The sequence below is a fragment of the Calidris pugnax genome, unplaced genomic scaffold (genome assembly GCF_001431845.1).
Source record: "Calidris pugnax isolate Ruff unplaced genomic scaffold, ASM143184v1 scaffold123, whole genome shotgun sequence".
NCBI lineage: Eukaryota > Metazoa > Chordata > Aves > Charadriiformes > Scolopacidae > Calidris > Calidris pugnax.
In genome coordinates, this window is record NW_015090876.1 from 1,456,599 (window position 1) to 1,472,165 (window position 15,567).

The following is a 15,567-nucleotide window of genomic DNA, read 5'->3' on the forward strand; positions in this document are numbered from 1 at the left end:
GGCCGCCATGGCCTGGCGGGGGGGCAGGTGCGTGAGGGGCCGCTGAGGAGAGCTCGGCGCCGGGCCGGGCCCCGTCACGGTGGTGGGGGTGTCCCCCGGGGAGGTGCGGTGTTAGTCCCGGCGCCGTAAGTTTCCGTCAGGAGCGGGGAAGGGGCGTGTAGGGGTTTGTCGGTGCCGGCGTGGGGGTCGGTGGCCTGGAGGGTGGTGGCGGTGGGTGTGCTCTGCTCCCAGACCCGAAGGAGCCTCCAGTAGTTGGGGGGGGCCCTCTGTCCTCTGAGGGGCTCAGGTACTCCCGCGTCCCCCCTCATGGAGGCCCCAGGTCCTCTGAGGTCAGCCCAGGTCCTCCCGGGGGTCAGTCTGCCATGTCGTGGCCTTCAGTGCAAGCACCAGAACAGAAGCCAAGAGCTGCCTAGGATTGGGGTCTTCTTTGCCTAGGATTGGGCCCTCTTTGCCTAAGATTGGGCCCTCTTTGCCTAGGATTGGGGCTCTCTTTGCCTGGGATTGGGCTCTCTTTGCCCGGGATTGGGGCCCTCTTTGCCCGGGATTGGGGCCCTCTTTGCCCGGGATTGGGGCCCTCTTTGCCTAGGATTGGGCCCTCTTCCCTGCCTCCGCTCAGGGGGTAACCCATGAGGCCTCCATCTGAAAGACATTGAGATTGCACCAGATAACTAAAGGTGCCAAAAATCTCCAATTTGGAGGTTTTTCTTTGAGCCTGGTGACAAATGGGGGGAGCGGTAGTCAAGATTAGAATTAATTACCATAGAGACTATTGAAGTACATGGTGGTGATGCGCTACCTGATTAACTCACCTGTGTTCCTGGGCAGCTGTCGGCGACTGGCAGGCAAATGTCTCCACACCACGGCGGGCTTTCTGAAGAAAACTGGAACTGAGCACCAGTGGCTGCAGCGGCACTTGAAGGATCCCTTCGTCAAGGCAACCAAGGTGCAGCATTACCGTTGCCGAAGTGCCTTCAAACTACTGGAGATCGATGACAAGCTTCATATTCTTCGCCCAGGGCTTGCTGTTCTGGACTGTGGAGCAGCACCTGGTGCTTGGAGCCAGGTTGCTGTAGAGAGAGTCAACGCCTTAGGTACCGGTAAGTGAACGTTTGTGGTGGGTAAGATGGGGATGGTGCTCATCTTGAAGTGTGTGAGAAAACTCAGCTGCAATGGTGGCGGTGTGGGGAAGGGGCACAGGCACTGGCAAACGCCAGAGTCAGTGGTAGAAGCATGAAGATGTGTGTTTGTGTGACTGTGGAAATCGTCATATGGTCTGGAGAAATCATCTTTACGAAGTAAAAACTTGCCATGAGGTGCTACTGTAGGTGTAACAAAATGTTTGGATTAACTGCATTGTGGGGAGAATCCCTTCATCCAGTTCTGAAATTCATGTAGCCTCCAGCAAGTAACTTGGCTTTTCTGTTATTTTTTTTTATTTCCCATCTTTGAAAAATGGTGGTAATCACCGTGTACTCTTTATGCGTTCTAAGCCATTAATATTTACAAGATAAGGTGTTACTGTCTGTGCTGTTGTCCAGGATTTCTGGACTGCCAGATTTGAAAGAACAGGAAAAAAAAAAGAAAAGCAAGGACACTCCGTGCTTATCCAAAGTAACTGAGTTTTCCTGTCGTGGATGGATTGGTTTATAGCAAAGCATCCATGTGGATGCACACGGCAGAGGGTCTAAGGAGGAGCAGACCAGACAAGGCAGGTGATAAGGTTCTTGTTTGTTGACTTGCCTGGAGCTGGTGCGTGGGGGGGTTGTTTGCAGCCCTGATGAGTGCTCAGCATGTCCTTCATCCTTACCATCTAGATCCTGCTCTCCCCACTGGCTTCGTCCTCGGCGTTGACCTCCTGCGGATTCCTCCCCTGGAAGGAGCAGTGTTCCTCTCGCAGGCTGACGTTGCAGACCCCGCCACGCTGAGGATGATCCAGAGCCTGCTTTCCAACGAGAAGGTGGACGTTATCCTGAGCGATGCTTCCCAACGAGAAGGTGGACGTTATCCTGAGCGACATGGCTCCTAACGCGACGGGCATCAAAGAACTGGATCATCAGAAGCTGATCAGTCTGTGTTTAGCCCTTCTGGATCTGTCCAAAAGCATTTTAAAGCCCAAAGGGACAATGCTCTGTAAATTTTGGGATGGACATGACTCCCGCCTCCTGCAAAACAGGATGAAGGAGCAGTTCCAGGACGTGAGGACGATCAAGCCTCAGGCCAGCCGGAAGGATTCGGCCGAATCTTATTATTTGGCGAGGCTGTACAAAGGGAAGTGAGCGCTGGGGAGCGCGGGTTATCCAGCAGGAGATGGGACGTGGATGGGAAAGCTGAATTTGGCATCTATTTAAGGAAAAATCCCAGCGTTAAGACTCCTGACTGGAACCGTGACACTGTTGAGAACAACCTGGGAAAATCTGCCACAATTTTTACCGAGAACATCATGCTTTTCAAGTACAAAAATAAACCAGGGCGGTGTCCCACCGAGTTTATCCACTAATTACACAAGCGGAGGCGTCCAATCTGACTCCTCACCCGGGGAGAAGCTGGTGGGGACTGGAGAGGAGTGATCTGAAAGGCAACCTCTGGGGCTGGAGCAATGGAAATGAAAATGAAAGAGTGGTTATATGAGTTTTTTTTAACGTGTGCTTGAAAATCATTGCTCTACTGGGGTTGTCACGTCTGAGGCTAATCACGAGAGGGAACAGCAAGGGGACTCTGCACCAGCTTATGGCCTCTTCGCTGTTCTTAAAAGCTGGTGCAGTTTATTGGGGCGGGTAAAAATAGGGGTTTTTGTGGGTGCCAGGTGCCACACTGCTGCGTCCGAGCCGTGTCACAGCCCCCGGGGACACGCGGCTCCCTCCGGCTGGGGAGCGTGTTCCCGCTGGCTCTGCTGCGTCGTCTGGAGGTGTGGGTTATATTCACAAGTTGCTACTTCACTGTGCTCCTGACTCCTGTAAATGATGGCAGGGCAGGGCCATGGTGACTGAGCAGATGATTTTCAGATGTTTTCGGTGACGTTTCGTGTTTGACCAACGGCGTTTTTGGGTGCGGTGACAAGATGTTCCCAGAGAGGGCGAGTTACTGACGGAATTGCTACAATTCTCTCTGCGCAAATAAATTTAGCCACTGCCTTATCTGGAAGTGAGAACTTTTATATTAAATAGCCCTTGGCTCAGGCCGGCTGTGGAGTGAGCTACCCGAGGGGCTGGCACAGCTCCCCGTGTCCAGATCTTTCTCGTTACAGACAGCTCATGTGGGGTCTCTTGCAGATCGATCAAATTTTAGTCGCTTTGAAATCTCCCGGTCTGGGTCTCCATCCTGACTGCAGCTGCGGTGGGGCAGGAGGGCTCTGCCCGGGCAGGACCGTGGCAGCCCTGTGCTGGGGACAGAGCAGCGGGGACACCGAGGGGGACACCGAGCGGTTTTGGAGGGGGCGGGCTGAGCTGGAAGCGCGGCATTACGGTACGGCGCGGCGGGGTTGCGCGCCTAGTCCTGTCGTTACGGCGGCCCGCGCCGCTCTTCTCGCGAGAACTGGGGGCGAGTTCCCGCGAGATCTCGGCGGCGGGGCGAGGAGGGAGATCCAAGCGGCGGGTGAGTGAGTGAGGGCGGCCGCCGCCGGCTCAGGGTGGCTGCAGAGGCCGCCGGCTCCGCTCGGTCCAGCCCCCGCTGCTCCCCCGCGGTGTGGGAACGGGGAAGGGAGGCTGCGCCGCGTCTCCTGTGCCTCACGGCGCCGGGCAGCCGCTCGCCGCTCCCGAGGCGCGGCAGGGCTGTGGTGTGAGGGGGGTCCGTGAGGGCCTGGGGGGGCCTGGCCGCGGGGCTCGGGGCTGTGAGGGATGGGGGGCTGTGCCGAAGGGCTTTGTGCCTCGGGGAGGGGGGCGGACGGGTCTGCTTAGTGCTGTTCTTAATTGCAAAACAGGCTTGCTGCAGCACGGCTACCTGTTGGTGGGTGGTGTCTTGAATTTATTTGCAGGTGATAGTGACGTACGTACTTTGAATAAACATTTTCATTTGGGTTTGGCTGATCTTTTGCCTGTGTGCTTCTATTATGTGTCCTTTTCGTGAAGATATAAATCCAAAGAGTACCTGCTGTGTTACCCTGGAAGCTCACCTCAAATCTGTGCTTGTAGTACAAGCCTGTGTGAGTGTTGTGGGGTTGCCTTGCCTGGTCCTGAACCTTCTTCTGCACTTCTGGGGCTCTGTGGGGTGTGCACACTAGAGAGACTCACTTAAGGCTTCACAAAGTCTCCTGGGAAACCTTGCATGCTTTGCTGAGGTCCAGGCTTGATTTGTCTTTGCCCTTTCGGTTAGTACCTTTCCCAATTTGAAGGAAGAATGACAAAAACTTTTATGTGAATGAGGAGACACAGCTGTACTTGTAGAAGTGATCTGTGAACTTGGGATGTCTTATTGTTGGAAGTTGGGTTCCAAAGTGGTTTTTTTTTGGAAACCTGAATCAAGTTATGTTGAAGGTAGGGTTTGCTGCTGATACAGAATTACTTCTCGCCACCCATCAGGCTCAAACATTTGGAGGAAGAGTAACGAGTTCTGTTTCTTAGTGTTATACGCTGTAGGTCTTCAAGTCCTACAATCTTAACTTGTATCCCAGAATCAATCTTGACTATATGGGAAAGGAGAAATCAATTTCATGTAACTTACAACAGCTCTTATTTGTACAGTTAGGGGCTGAGATTCAGAGGAGAAAAAGGAAACTATTTCAGGTGGAAAGCTCATGGGAGAGCAGGCTCTGCTGTGTCAGTTTCTCATTCCAGAGATGTACAGTTTCAGCCTTGGTTGGGCAGTGTTTTCTGCTTGAAGTTGGCCCCAGCAGTAATCTGTGAATCCCAGCAGGAACTAGTGGATTGGGGTTTGTACCCTCTAAATTGGAAGATCTTGCATTTAGTGTTTCCTCGGGGCAGCGATGTACCTCTCTTTAGCAAATCAGCCAATACACTGTAGGTTGCTCTGAATGTTTAGCTGATGACTTTCTGTGTATTTCCAGAGCCATGGAGGACTTGGAAAATAACACCACTGTCTTCTCCACCCTGAGATCCCTCAACAACTTCATTTCTCAGCGCATGGAGGGGGTGTCTGGACTGGCCACCCCGGGATCGTCTCAGAGCTCCTTGCAGACCCAGTACCAGCAGAGGGTGCAGGTGAGGTGTCCTGGGCTCCGGGATTCCTGCTTCCCTGGGGTTGGAGACTCCTTTTGATTCCAGGAATCGGGACTGATTTCATTAAGATCTGACCATCCTTTCTAAAACTGTTATTCATGCAAGCTCAATAATGGAAGCTTACTTTTGGTCGACATCCTTGAATCTTTATTATTTTTTTTTTTTTTAAATTGTCAGACATATTTATTTCTGTTTTGTAAAAATTTAAGAAAGGTCCTTTGAATTTCTTCCCTGCTTGTTATATCTGTACAGCAGCTCAGGAAATTAAATTGTAAGTTGTTTTCATATTGCTGAACAAAGGAGCCTTATATCTGTTATAATAAAGCATAATATTGTAGCAGGTAGTAGAAAAACATGTTATTTTGCTCAGCGGTTGAATTTCACAGGGAGCATGATCTCTGCTTCTTGGTTAGCTGCTATTAGGGAGTTCATAATTAGTCTTATTTCAGATAGAGAAGTACATTTTGTCCGAACACCTCTAGAGATTGAATGAGAAATTCTGAATGAAGAACTTGAAATTCACGTCTTTCCAACTAACGTTAATTTCATGTGGATTTCTGAGGGTATTGTTGAATTCTTGATTTCCACACCTGCAGCTGGGGTGAGAAGTACCACAAACATGGTGATAGCTTCCTTGTAATTTGTAAAATGGCACGGGATTGTCAGCTGAATAGTACAGGGTGTGAGCTAACGATGTTATTGCAGCGCTGTTAATGGTGGGCAATGTTCTTTTTCCCATGTGAACTGGGCAGTTGGAAGAACAAGCTGGGCAGATCCACTCCAAATCCCAGCTCCTGCAGGTGGAACGAGAGAAGATGCAGATGGAGCTCAGTCACAAACGAGCTCGCATTGAGCTAGAGAAGGCAGCTAATACCAATGCCAGGAACTACGAGGTACGTGTGGCAGCTATGGATGGCTTGATATCGTGGGCCTAAGTCAGGACATCTGTAGTGCATGTATGTTGGGTTTTTAGTTTGGGTCAGGGATGTGCTCTTGACTTCTCAGGTGCCGTGCTTTGGTTTGCAGTTCTGTGTCTCAGAATGTGTATAGTTGACTTTTTGGGGATGAAACTCAACTGAAAGATGTGATCCAGGAGCAAGCCTGGTGTTCTCCAGCTGCCAATGGACACTGTCTCCAGAGCAAGACTTGAGTGAATCTGTAATAAATGCCCCAGGAATGCATTTACCACAGACGTGGGTGTCACGTTCCCAGCACCAGCTGTTTTGCTCTGCAGATCCCCTCACCGTGCACTGCACTAACTCACTAATGCACACAAGAGTGTGAACACCAAAGCCTTGTTTGGTTGACAAACTGGTAACCTGATGGCTAGATTCTCTGAATTTAGCTCTGAACTTGTCAGGGGTAGCAATAACAAAAGGGATTTGGTGTTTGTTTCCCCCAGAAGTGTTGAAGCGTTTTTCTCCCAGTTGAATTTAAAACTTCTGTTGGCACAATTGCAAGCATTTAGTTTGTGTGACTGTAATTAATTGGAATGGCAGCAGTGCCAGCCCTGCGCTGTCACACCAGAGAGCTTGCACTGATAAAACAGTGAGCCGTGCTCGGGGACTAATGGCTTTTATTGGTTTCTGGTTTTATGCCTGCATATGTTTCCTTAACTGCATTACTGAAATAAGTAATAGATCTGTGGGGTTTGTAGCATAATAAAGGTCTTAGAGGTGGCTGATTATTTAAAAAGCAATATTAAAAAAAAAAAAAAAGCATGTTTTGTTGTATTTTACAGAGGTGCTGGGTGACAGCTTTAGTGTGTAGTTGTGAAATAGCGAGTCAGGGACTAAATTCCTCGTTGCTCTGAAGTCGGGTGATGTGGGATTAAGCCTCGAAGAGTTCAAACTGAAATGTAGCTGAGTCAGTCACAGAAACCCTTGAAATACTGGTACAAAAAAAGGGAGCAGCACTAATCCAGCACTGTGGTAATTACCCTGCTCAGATTCTGTGGGTTTTTTTGAGTCATGTGGATAAAGGTTTTAGGAACCTCACGTTGCTTTGCATAATCCTTGCTTACTATGTAAATCTGTGTCTCGATTTGCTTTGATTAGCAAAGGAATTCACTACACATTTTTTCAATAAGTGTTAATCAATTTGTGGTCGGGCTAAACTGAAATGGGGTATGAAAGGTTGTCAGAGTGTAAAAATATTTATTGTAGTTGTTGATAATACTGTGCGTTTAAACCCCATTTCTTTTCTATTAAAGAGCCTGATACAATTTCCAGAAGCTGTAGAGGCAAGTTTGTCTTATGAACCCAGCTATTGAGGTCTGAGTCAATTTGCTATGCATGGGGCAGCTTTAGGTTGGAGCATCAAGTGTTTTCATCTTCGATCTGCTGGAGAGTGTGCAGTGGAGGCTGTGAAGCCATGTCTGTTTTCTCATATTCCTGCTACAGTCTAAGAGATTTGGAAGACTCTGTCTCTTCATTTTTTAGCTCCACTGCCCTGGGTAGTTCCTTGATGTTGAATTAAGATGGTTTTGCCCTTGCCAATGCGGAGGTTAAAGCTGTGGTCTGAGGAATGCTGCTTCGTGGTGATGCCTTGGTGACCCCAGTAATGAGAAATGGAGATGGTAGAAATGAAAACGGCTTCACCTTTATGCTACTTTCTTCTTACATCTCTTTGCATTATTTTTTTTTTTATTTGCAAGCGAGAGGCTGACCGTAACCAGGAGCTGCTCACACGCATAAAGCAATATCAGGAAAGGGAAGCAGAAGCTGAAAATAAACTGAAAGAACAAATGGAGATGAACAAGTCCTATAAGAAGAGCATGGAGACGATGAGTAAGAAGCTGCAAGAGAAGGAGAGCAAATTAGCTGAAGCTAATGAAGTAAGAGCAGAGTAATTTTTTTATCTGTTCATAGCTTCAGGTGACTTTGCAGTTCTTCTGAATTGAAAATGCCCCAAAATGCCCTTTTTGATTTAAAAAAAAAAAAAAAAAAAAATTAAATTGGAATCACTATGTTCATCATCAGTGGATAAACCCTGGGGGTGGGTGTCTCTGCTGTCAAAGAGCTGAGTAATGGAGATTTGAAACAAACCTGTGAGATTTTCTTTGGAGTTAAGGTATTTAGAACATAATTTTAAAAAACACTGGCCTCTACTTCTAAGGGAAGCATAATATTTCTGTATTTGGTTGAGGCAAACCCAGACATTTCAATTTTGAAACCCAAACAAAATATATTTGGAATGGTTGTGGGGTAAATTTTTCACTTTAATATATATATATACTTGTGTTTTATCATCATCTACCTTTGAAGCTTGGTATTTTTCATGCCAGTTTGAGGTCACCCACTTAATAGGTAATGGAAATGACAATTTGGGTGACAGATGAAAGTAACTAAATGATTTTCTCTTGCCTTTGTTTTTGAGGTGAGTTCACAGGTCTGAAGGGTTGCAGAAGTGTGGGATTGTTTCTAGGTTTGGTGTTTATCCTTTTTAGTTGGATATGACTTCTCTCTGTCACCATCCATAATGTCCAGCTTGGAGACTCATAGCTCTGTGTGTTTATTCTTTTTTTTTTTTTTCCCCATTAATTCAGACAATCACTGTATTAAAAGGGAAAATATCAGAGCTGCAGTGGAATATAATGAACCAAGAGATGCAGATGACAAGCCAAGACTCTCAGAAGCAGGAGCTGATGGAACAGCTGGATGTTCAACAGAAGTAAGCAGGGGATGAATGACTGTAGGGAGAAAAAGACAAACAAAACTTCAGTCTTCTGCTGTTTTCCTCACTCAAAACTTCCAACGGCGTTTGATTTCCGCTCTTCAAAGGGGTTCTTTGATCTGGATGTGCAGGTTATAACCGTTGTTGGAAACTAGCTCCAAGGTGCAATTTAATTGTACCTTGAGAAAAAAACAACAACTTGAGCTTAAAATCTCAGCGATGTCTCATGTTCATGGTGGAGAGTTAACAGAAGGCATGTGGGTGGGAACGGCTGATCTGAACTTCATAGATGGAACAGAACAAAAATACCAAGCCAGAAATCGTAGTTGAGGGGTAGTTGAAAGAGATGAGTGTGTGTTTTTAATGTGCTTACTAAGTTCAGCTCTTCAATTTCAAAGGGTTATTTACTGTGAGTGTATATTTGTTGGTTTCAGAGTTAAGGTGGCTTGAGGTCAGGGGCGGTATGTCTCAAGATGCATCTTTCTAGTAAAAAATGGGTATTTTTGTCTCTGAATCAGAGGGAGATGGTATGAGTGTGAAACTGTTTGAGAGACCATCTTCTGTAACAGTACCATCTACCTTCTTAGTGCTGTTTGAAAATGTTTGTTAGAGAAGCTTCTGCATGTGAGGTGTTTCTGGTGTGTGATTCCTGGGTGCTAAACGCCTCTTGTGTCTACATCTAATAGAAAATGGCAAGAGGCCACTCAGCAAATCCAGACGTTGCAATCATGCCAATCTCTACTGGCAGAGTACGAACAGAAGATTAAGGTAAGAAACTTTGTGGCCTGTGTAAAGCTTTAGTTTTTAATTCCTTCCACGGAAGAACAGAAAAGCGTTGTTTGTGGTTTTGCTTTTTAAATTATTGCAGAAATAAAAGGTTAGGTTTTTTTATAGAAGGATCTCATCTGGTGGCCAGCAAGAGCTTGAAGTTGGCTAAATTCAGTTGGTGTAGAGGTATGGGTGTGTATCATTTTCACTTGTTTTACCTTCCTGTGAGAGGCAGGTGTGCAGAGTTGCTTTGGTTTGAGCAGGTGCTGATGGTGGCATTGCCTGTGGCTGCTGTCAAGCAAAGGTACAACCAGCCTCAGTGCTGGGTCTGAGACTGCAAGAAGAGACTTCCTCCATTGAAAAGAAAGGTCTGGAAACAGGGTGTCAGACTGCAATACAGCTCTAAATGAACTTTTTTTTTTTTTTTTGAGAGGGGAGGAGGAGAAAGCATTACAGTAAATGTTGCTCTAAAATCATTGTGTTTCTTTTAATTCCTAATTCTTGCAGGCCGTCCGAGTGCACTTCTCTACACTTCACTGATGGAGGGATAGACAACAAAAAAAATCACATATTTGGTTTAGTCAGTAGATAAGGACCTTTTAATGATTAATAGAGATCTCTTTTTGTTATGAACTGAGGGTACACAGGTGTAGAGAAGAGGCCAGCCCAGGTGTTACAAGTGGCACAAGAGTCATCCCTGCTTTGAGCAATGGATTGGACCAGATGGCCTCTTCCAACTTCATTTGAGTTATTGATTCGAGCTTAAAAAGTACAAAATAGAAGTAGCTCTTAAGAGTTCCAAGTCAGTAATTTCTGCCCTCTTGTCATCCTGTGTTTTCCAGGATCTGGAACAGAAGATCTCCCAGCAGGAACATGATGCTCTAATTGTCAAGAACATGAAGGCAGAGCTGGCCCGTTTCCCAAAAATGGAACGGGAATTGCGCCAACTCAGGGAGGAAAATGCCTACTTCAGGTGAAAGAAGGGTTCAGTTGTTGAGAGGGTTATTTTGGGGTGTTCTCTACCTGCTACAATTGCACTATATGCCCTTTCAAATCCCTCTATTGGGCTTTCATATGAGAAACTTTAGGAGGAAGTTTAAACGTTTCATATACGTTCTGCATACGAATTGAGCAGTGTTGTGATGGTTACCAGGTGAGAGGATTTGACAAGATCTGGGTAATCTTCCTGCACACAGCAAGAGCATATTGATTGTTCTGGATGGTAATACCTATTTGTTAGAACAACATCCAATGTTTAAAGATAGTGATGAACTCTATATAGGTTTGGGAAAGAAGTCCCTGGAGAGAGAAGAGACAGCTGAACATTTCTGTAATAACTGGGTTTGCTTCGTTATTGTTATTACTGCTTTAAGGGCCTGTTGTTTCAGCACAATATTTGGAAGTCTTTTGTTTACATTTCTAAAGCTTTCTGGCAATAGCCCTCAGTAGAGTAGGCTTTCTGGGTTTCTGAAGTGACAATTAATTTGAAAAATGAAAGTCCAATGTTCTATGAAATTGCCTTAAAGATAAATATTTTTTTTTTAAGTAAACTTTATTTCCATCTTTTGAAGCATCTTTTTTTTTTAAAAAAAGCCTGAATTACACGAGTGATCTTGCCAGCTTTTTCTTATTCTAAAATTAAATAATTTTCCTTGGCTTTGTTAGTGTTTCATTATCATTTGAAATTGTTCATCTTGCAATCTTTTCTCATGCTTGTTTTTTTGTGTGCACGTAAACATGGTATCAACAGGTTAGAGGTTTTGTTTTATCCAGTTTGATCTCACCCCTGCACACCTCTGTTGAAGTAAAAACAAGCAGCCTTAATGCTTGCTCAGTCATCACAGAGCACTCCACAACTGCTTGCTGTGCTCCAGCTCTGCATTCTGCCTGCCTGCCTGAAGGCCAGAGCTGGGAGTCTTTTACTACCCTTCATGCTGTTTTGCCAATCAGTAAAGCAGCCACAAAACTTCGGGTTGTTTGCCTGTAATTAGGATGGCACTTAAGAGTAGAAAAAAAAGAGTTCACTAAAGCTGCATGTGTTTGTGGCAGTGGCTTTGCAGTGAGGGTTATAGAAGTGAGTCAGCTGAATGTCACAATGTCTGGTCAATGTCATTTGATTCCCTGTAATTCCATGTGTAGCTGGAAGTCTGTGAGAGGGAGTTGAGTTGTGTGGCTCTTTAATCATTGTCTCTCTCTCCACCATAGGGAAATGAAAGAAAACAACGGATTGCTTAAAGAGGAGGTAGAAGGTCTCCAAAGAAAACTGGAACGTTATGAGAAAGTCCAAGCACAGCTTGTGTCTGTTGAATTGGAAAATGAGGTGAGGAGCTAGGAACATTTGGTGGATGAGAAGAATAGGGGTTTCCTTTGTGCCTATCCTCTTCTAGGCTCTTCTTATATTGTGTTAATTGAGATATGATACCTGTTTTAATTAATGGGTTCGAACTAGGCGTTCCCAAACTTAAATGTCAGCATGAGGGGAGCTATGGCAATGAAAGTGTTGAAGGCAAGAGGATATCTGTTGTTCAGCTGGAGACTTTCTGTAAAGAACAACCTCATCATAGGGTCTTTTTTGGCCTTGCTGTCTCACTTCTACCTTTCTTCTGCTGGAAATGCTATTTTTTGGCATTAAGCTCTGCCCAGCTGGTGTTGCCAAAGAGGTGTGTGGTAAGAACCTTGATACATGTTTGAATTGCTGCCAGAATGTGGTCTCAAGGGAATAAAACTGTCTTGCTTCCATCCCCCTCTGTATCAAGCATACAGCGAGCTGCCAAGAGATAAACTTTACACATTTAGGTTAATCTGCAGAACTCTACTGGTGTCTGATCAGGTTTAGGTAATATTATCTGGTACTGACTGAAAATAAAAAGCTATTGGAGGAACTGGAAACAGAGAATTGGGCATTTCAGCTGCTACAGAACCCATGTCGAGGACACAGCTTTTCTTCTCTGCTGCCAAGGGTCTGGTCTGCCCAGGTGTAGTGCAGTGATGGCAGCTCACAGGGTTAGATAATCTGTAGTCCTGATGTCTAACGTGGGTTTCACATGTTGTAGGGCTGTGGTGACAGGGCAAAGGTTTGTGAGGGCTGGAGAATGACAACCCAAAAGTGCTAGATAAGAAGATAATGGAATCCATGGGAGGAAAAGACAGGGAGTTTGAGTGGAGAATTATGAGAAAATGGTGTGGAAAATGAGCATTTGTCTGTGTTTCTAACTCTTCTTTTGATCTCTACTTTAGAAACTTCTGGGAAAATTAAAAAGCTGGGAGAAACTGGACCAGAGCACTGGCTTGAATATCAGGTATGTGTCACAGCTCTGGAGGGAGGGAAAACTTCTAAACCACTTTCCTTTCCTCCTAATCATCTAATCTCTGAAGTGTGGTGATGGTCCTTTCTTGCTGTCTTTTCTTCATGTGGAAGCTTTTCCAGTACTTTTTATTATGTTTGAGTAGAAGAACCTTAAGGTACAAACTGTTATAAAGTATCTTTGGGGACTAACAAAGTTTTTCACCAAGGCAGCTTGACCAGTGTCTCTGAGGCCAAGGTTCAGTCTTGCATTCTTTGAACTATTTGTATCTAGCTGTGTTCGTGTTTGCTTAGAGATTCTGCTAGCTTAGTAAGTGAGCTTTTAAGAATTTTAGGATATGAAGAGAATATATGTTACTTATAAAAAGAAAAAACAACTTTCTTGTAAATGTGATTTCTTTGAAATCTGGATATCAAAATAAACTGCCAGATCATGTTGTGACTTTGCTTCCCTGAAGTAGCTGAAGAGCAGTTGTTAATGTAGTTATTTTATCTAATGAGAAGCGGAATAAACTCAGCTTCTTATAAAAAGGGTGTTTTATAACACCAGCTAGTCTCTTATGTACTGTTACCTAACAACTTTCTGACATCTGGAGCACTGGACCAGTTTTTTAAGGTCTCTGGTGTGTGTGTGGTATAAAGAAGGGCTGGAAATGGTGCATCTGCTGATCACTTTCTCCCATTGCAGAAGGTTTTCTGTGTAACTACAATGCTTTTGTGTGTCATATGTTTCAGCACTGCTTTATTTTCTCTAAATATTTACATTGTTCTTACCTTGGAAGGACAGATGCTTCTTTGTAAATAAGTATCTTGCTATGAGCATTATAGTAGAGATCACCTTTCATGATGTGAACCACAGAACTGAATTTTACCTATTGTTTCTTTATTCCATTCATTACCAGAGCTATGTGAGCACACTGCTGGGATTGTTTGGAAGTAGGAGTGTTTGGATATCACACACACAGGGTTTGAGCTTGGTTTACTGCTTCATGTGAAAGATACTTGTGTTCAACCTGGGAAAGCCCCCTTAATTTTCTCAGTACTTTCTGTTTAATGAGGATAATGAAGCTTTTTCTAGAGGCACGCTAGTAAGTAGCATGTTTGAGATTCTCTCCTTCGTCTGCTGAGAATACATACATTTGGATGAAGTTAGAATTGTGCTAAATCTCCTATGGCAAAGAATGGACAGAAATAGTATGAATCCTTTTCACAAAACCTGTTTTATCAGACGGTGGAGTAAAAGCTTTTTACTTACCTCAAGCTGTTAAAGATTTAATGAGGTAATTTCACAGTGGGAGAGAAATGGAACCAAGTGATTCTGCCTGTCGAAGTCTAATAACTCCTTCATTTAAAATCAGAATATTCACTGTTAAGTGTTAGGTTTTTGATTGGGCCACATTGTTTAGTGCTATTAATGGCATCTTCTTATACAGAAAAGGGAATTGCTCTTGAGAAAAATCATCTTGTACATGCAGTTGTAACAAGTGGAACTGGATGATTCCCACCTCCTTTCTTTTTGTGTGTGTTTTTTGATTTTTCTTGGGTTTTTTCAGACTTCTTGCAGCATGAATTGCATTTATTTTTGGTCAGGAACATGAAGATGATGAGAGATCACTGTCCTAGTCAGGTTCCTGGAGTATGCTGGTGGTGAAGGTTTGAGAACAGTTAATTGCTCATCTCATAGTAGGAGAAAATAGGAACAAGTTGGTTGGTTGTCCCAAAGAGGCAGAGCAATGTGCTGCTTGCTAATAACTTGCTTATCAAGGAAAAAGGGAACGCATTAGGATTTCTCATCTTTTCTTATCACGTTTTTCATTGGTGCAGAGAATGTAAGGGAAGTGGGAGCAGGATGTGGTGTTTCAGGAGGGGATGGTTTTTCTTTTCCTCCGGCACTTCCACAGGGCTTGTTCCGTGTCTGCTCTCGGTGGTTTCTGTTCACTGATTGCCTGCTCCCAGCAGGCTTTTTGTCAGATTGGCTTATGATCAGACCTAGGAGTGTAATTTCAAGTCTAATTTTATGTAATAATACTTGGAAAGGAGGTGCAGCTTTAGGAGCGGAGTGATAATCCTGCTGTTTTAGCACTAGTCTCTTTCTGGTAACAATGAAAGAGCAAAGTGTTTATAAAGCTTCACCTTTTGGGGGGAAAACAAGTTCATTAACAGTTCGCTCAAAGGCTAATCTCATGTTTGCTAGTTCTGGATTCTATGTGTAAGCTCCTGGGTTTTCCTCCTGCTTTCATAAAATGTGGAAACAAAGACAGCTTTAGCTCTAGAGCATGTTGGCGTGTTGGCGTTGCTGGTGTGCAGTGTCCACTCCAGAAGTTGCCCTTGGATCTATGCTTGCCTTATACAAATGGTATATAATATACATGTGAGCTGCACCATACCCAAATAACAAAATAATACACCTCATAGTAATGTGTACAGTTTATGAATCTATGTAAACTTTTTTGTGTTCAATTATATGTCCTTTTGATATCTTGAACTTCTTACTGCCTACTTCCCGCTGTAGTTGGCTCTTTTTTCATGGATGTAATTTTGTCTTGTGAGTACTTTTTGTGTGTTACTGTTATGCTGCCAGGGATTTTTATACATTTGTCACGTGTCGCTCTGACTTGATATCCCTGCAATAGGATTTGGCTTCAGCTG

General features: G+C 44.6%; 2 protein-coding genes across 2 annotated transcripts in view; both read left to right on the forward strand.

Moving 5' to 3' along the window:
• The first annotated feature begins 6 nt into the window (after window positions 1–6).
• FTSJ2 (FtsJ RNA methyltransferase homolog 2 (E. coli)) lies at window positions 7–2,637 on the forward strand. Its single transcript, XM_014946210.1, has 4 exons — window positions 7–27; window positions 826–1,097; window positions 1,815–1,957; window positions 1,995–2,637. The coding sequence occupies exons 1-4, from the start codon at window positions 8–10 to the stop codon at window positions 2,274–2,276; spliced, it is 717 nt and encodes a 238-aa protein (XP_014801696.1). The 5' UTR covers window position 7; the 3' UTR covers window positions 2,277–2,637.
• A 921-nt stretch (window positions 2,638–3,558) lies between these two features.
• Window positions 3,559–15,567, forward strand: part of MAD1L1 (MAD1 mitotic arrest deficient-like 1 (yeast)) — a 412,943-nt gene continuing 400,934 nt past the window's right edge. The window contains exons 1-9 of the mRNA XM_014946202.1: window positions 3,559–3,591; window positions 5,000–5,153; window positions 5,924–6,064; window positions 7,828–8,007; window positions 8,719–8,843; window positions 9,533–9,614; window positions 10,457–10,587; window positions 11,820–11,934; window positions 12,852–12,913. Of these exons, the coding sequence (XP_014801688.1) occupies window positions 5,004–5,153; window positions 5,924–6,064; window positions 7,828–8,007; window positions 8,719–8,843; window positions 9,533–9,614; window positions 10,457–10,587; window positions 11,820–11,934; window positions 12,852–12,913 (986 nt within the window). The 5' untranslated portion in view covers window positions 3,559–3,591; window positions 5,000–5,003. The remainder of the gene's footprint in view (window positions 3,592–4,999; window positions 5,154–5,923; window positions 6,065–7,827; window positions 8,008–8,718; window positions 8,844–9,532; window positions 9,615–10,456; window positions 10,588–11,819; window positions 11,935–12,851; window positions 12,914–15,567) is intronic.

Bases quoted from the DNA above. Each gene is read 5' to 3' on its own strand.
- FTSJ2 (XM_014946210.1), top strand. From the start codon at position 8: ATGGCCTGGCGGGGGGGCAG. The intron at 1,098-1,814 runs GTAAGTGAACGT...CTTACCATCTAG, and splicing joins AGTCAACGCCTTAGGTACCG to ATCCTGCTCTCCCCACTGGC. The intron at 1,958-1,994 runs GTGGACGTTATC...CCCAACGAGAAG, and splicing joins GCCTGCTTTCCAACGAGAAG to GTGGACGTTATCCTGAGCGA.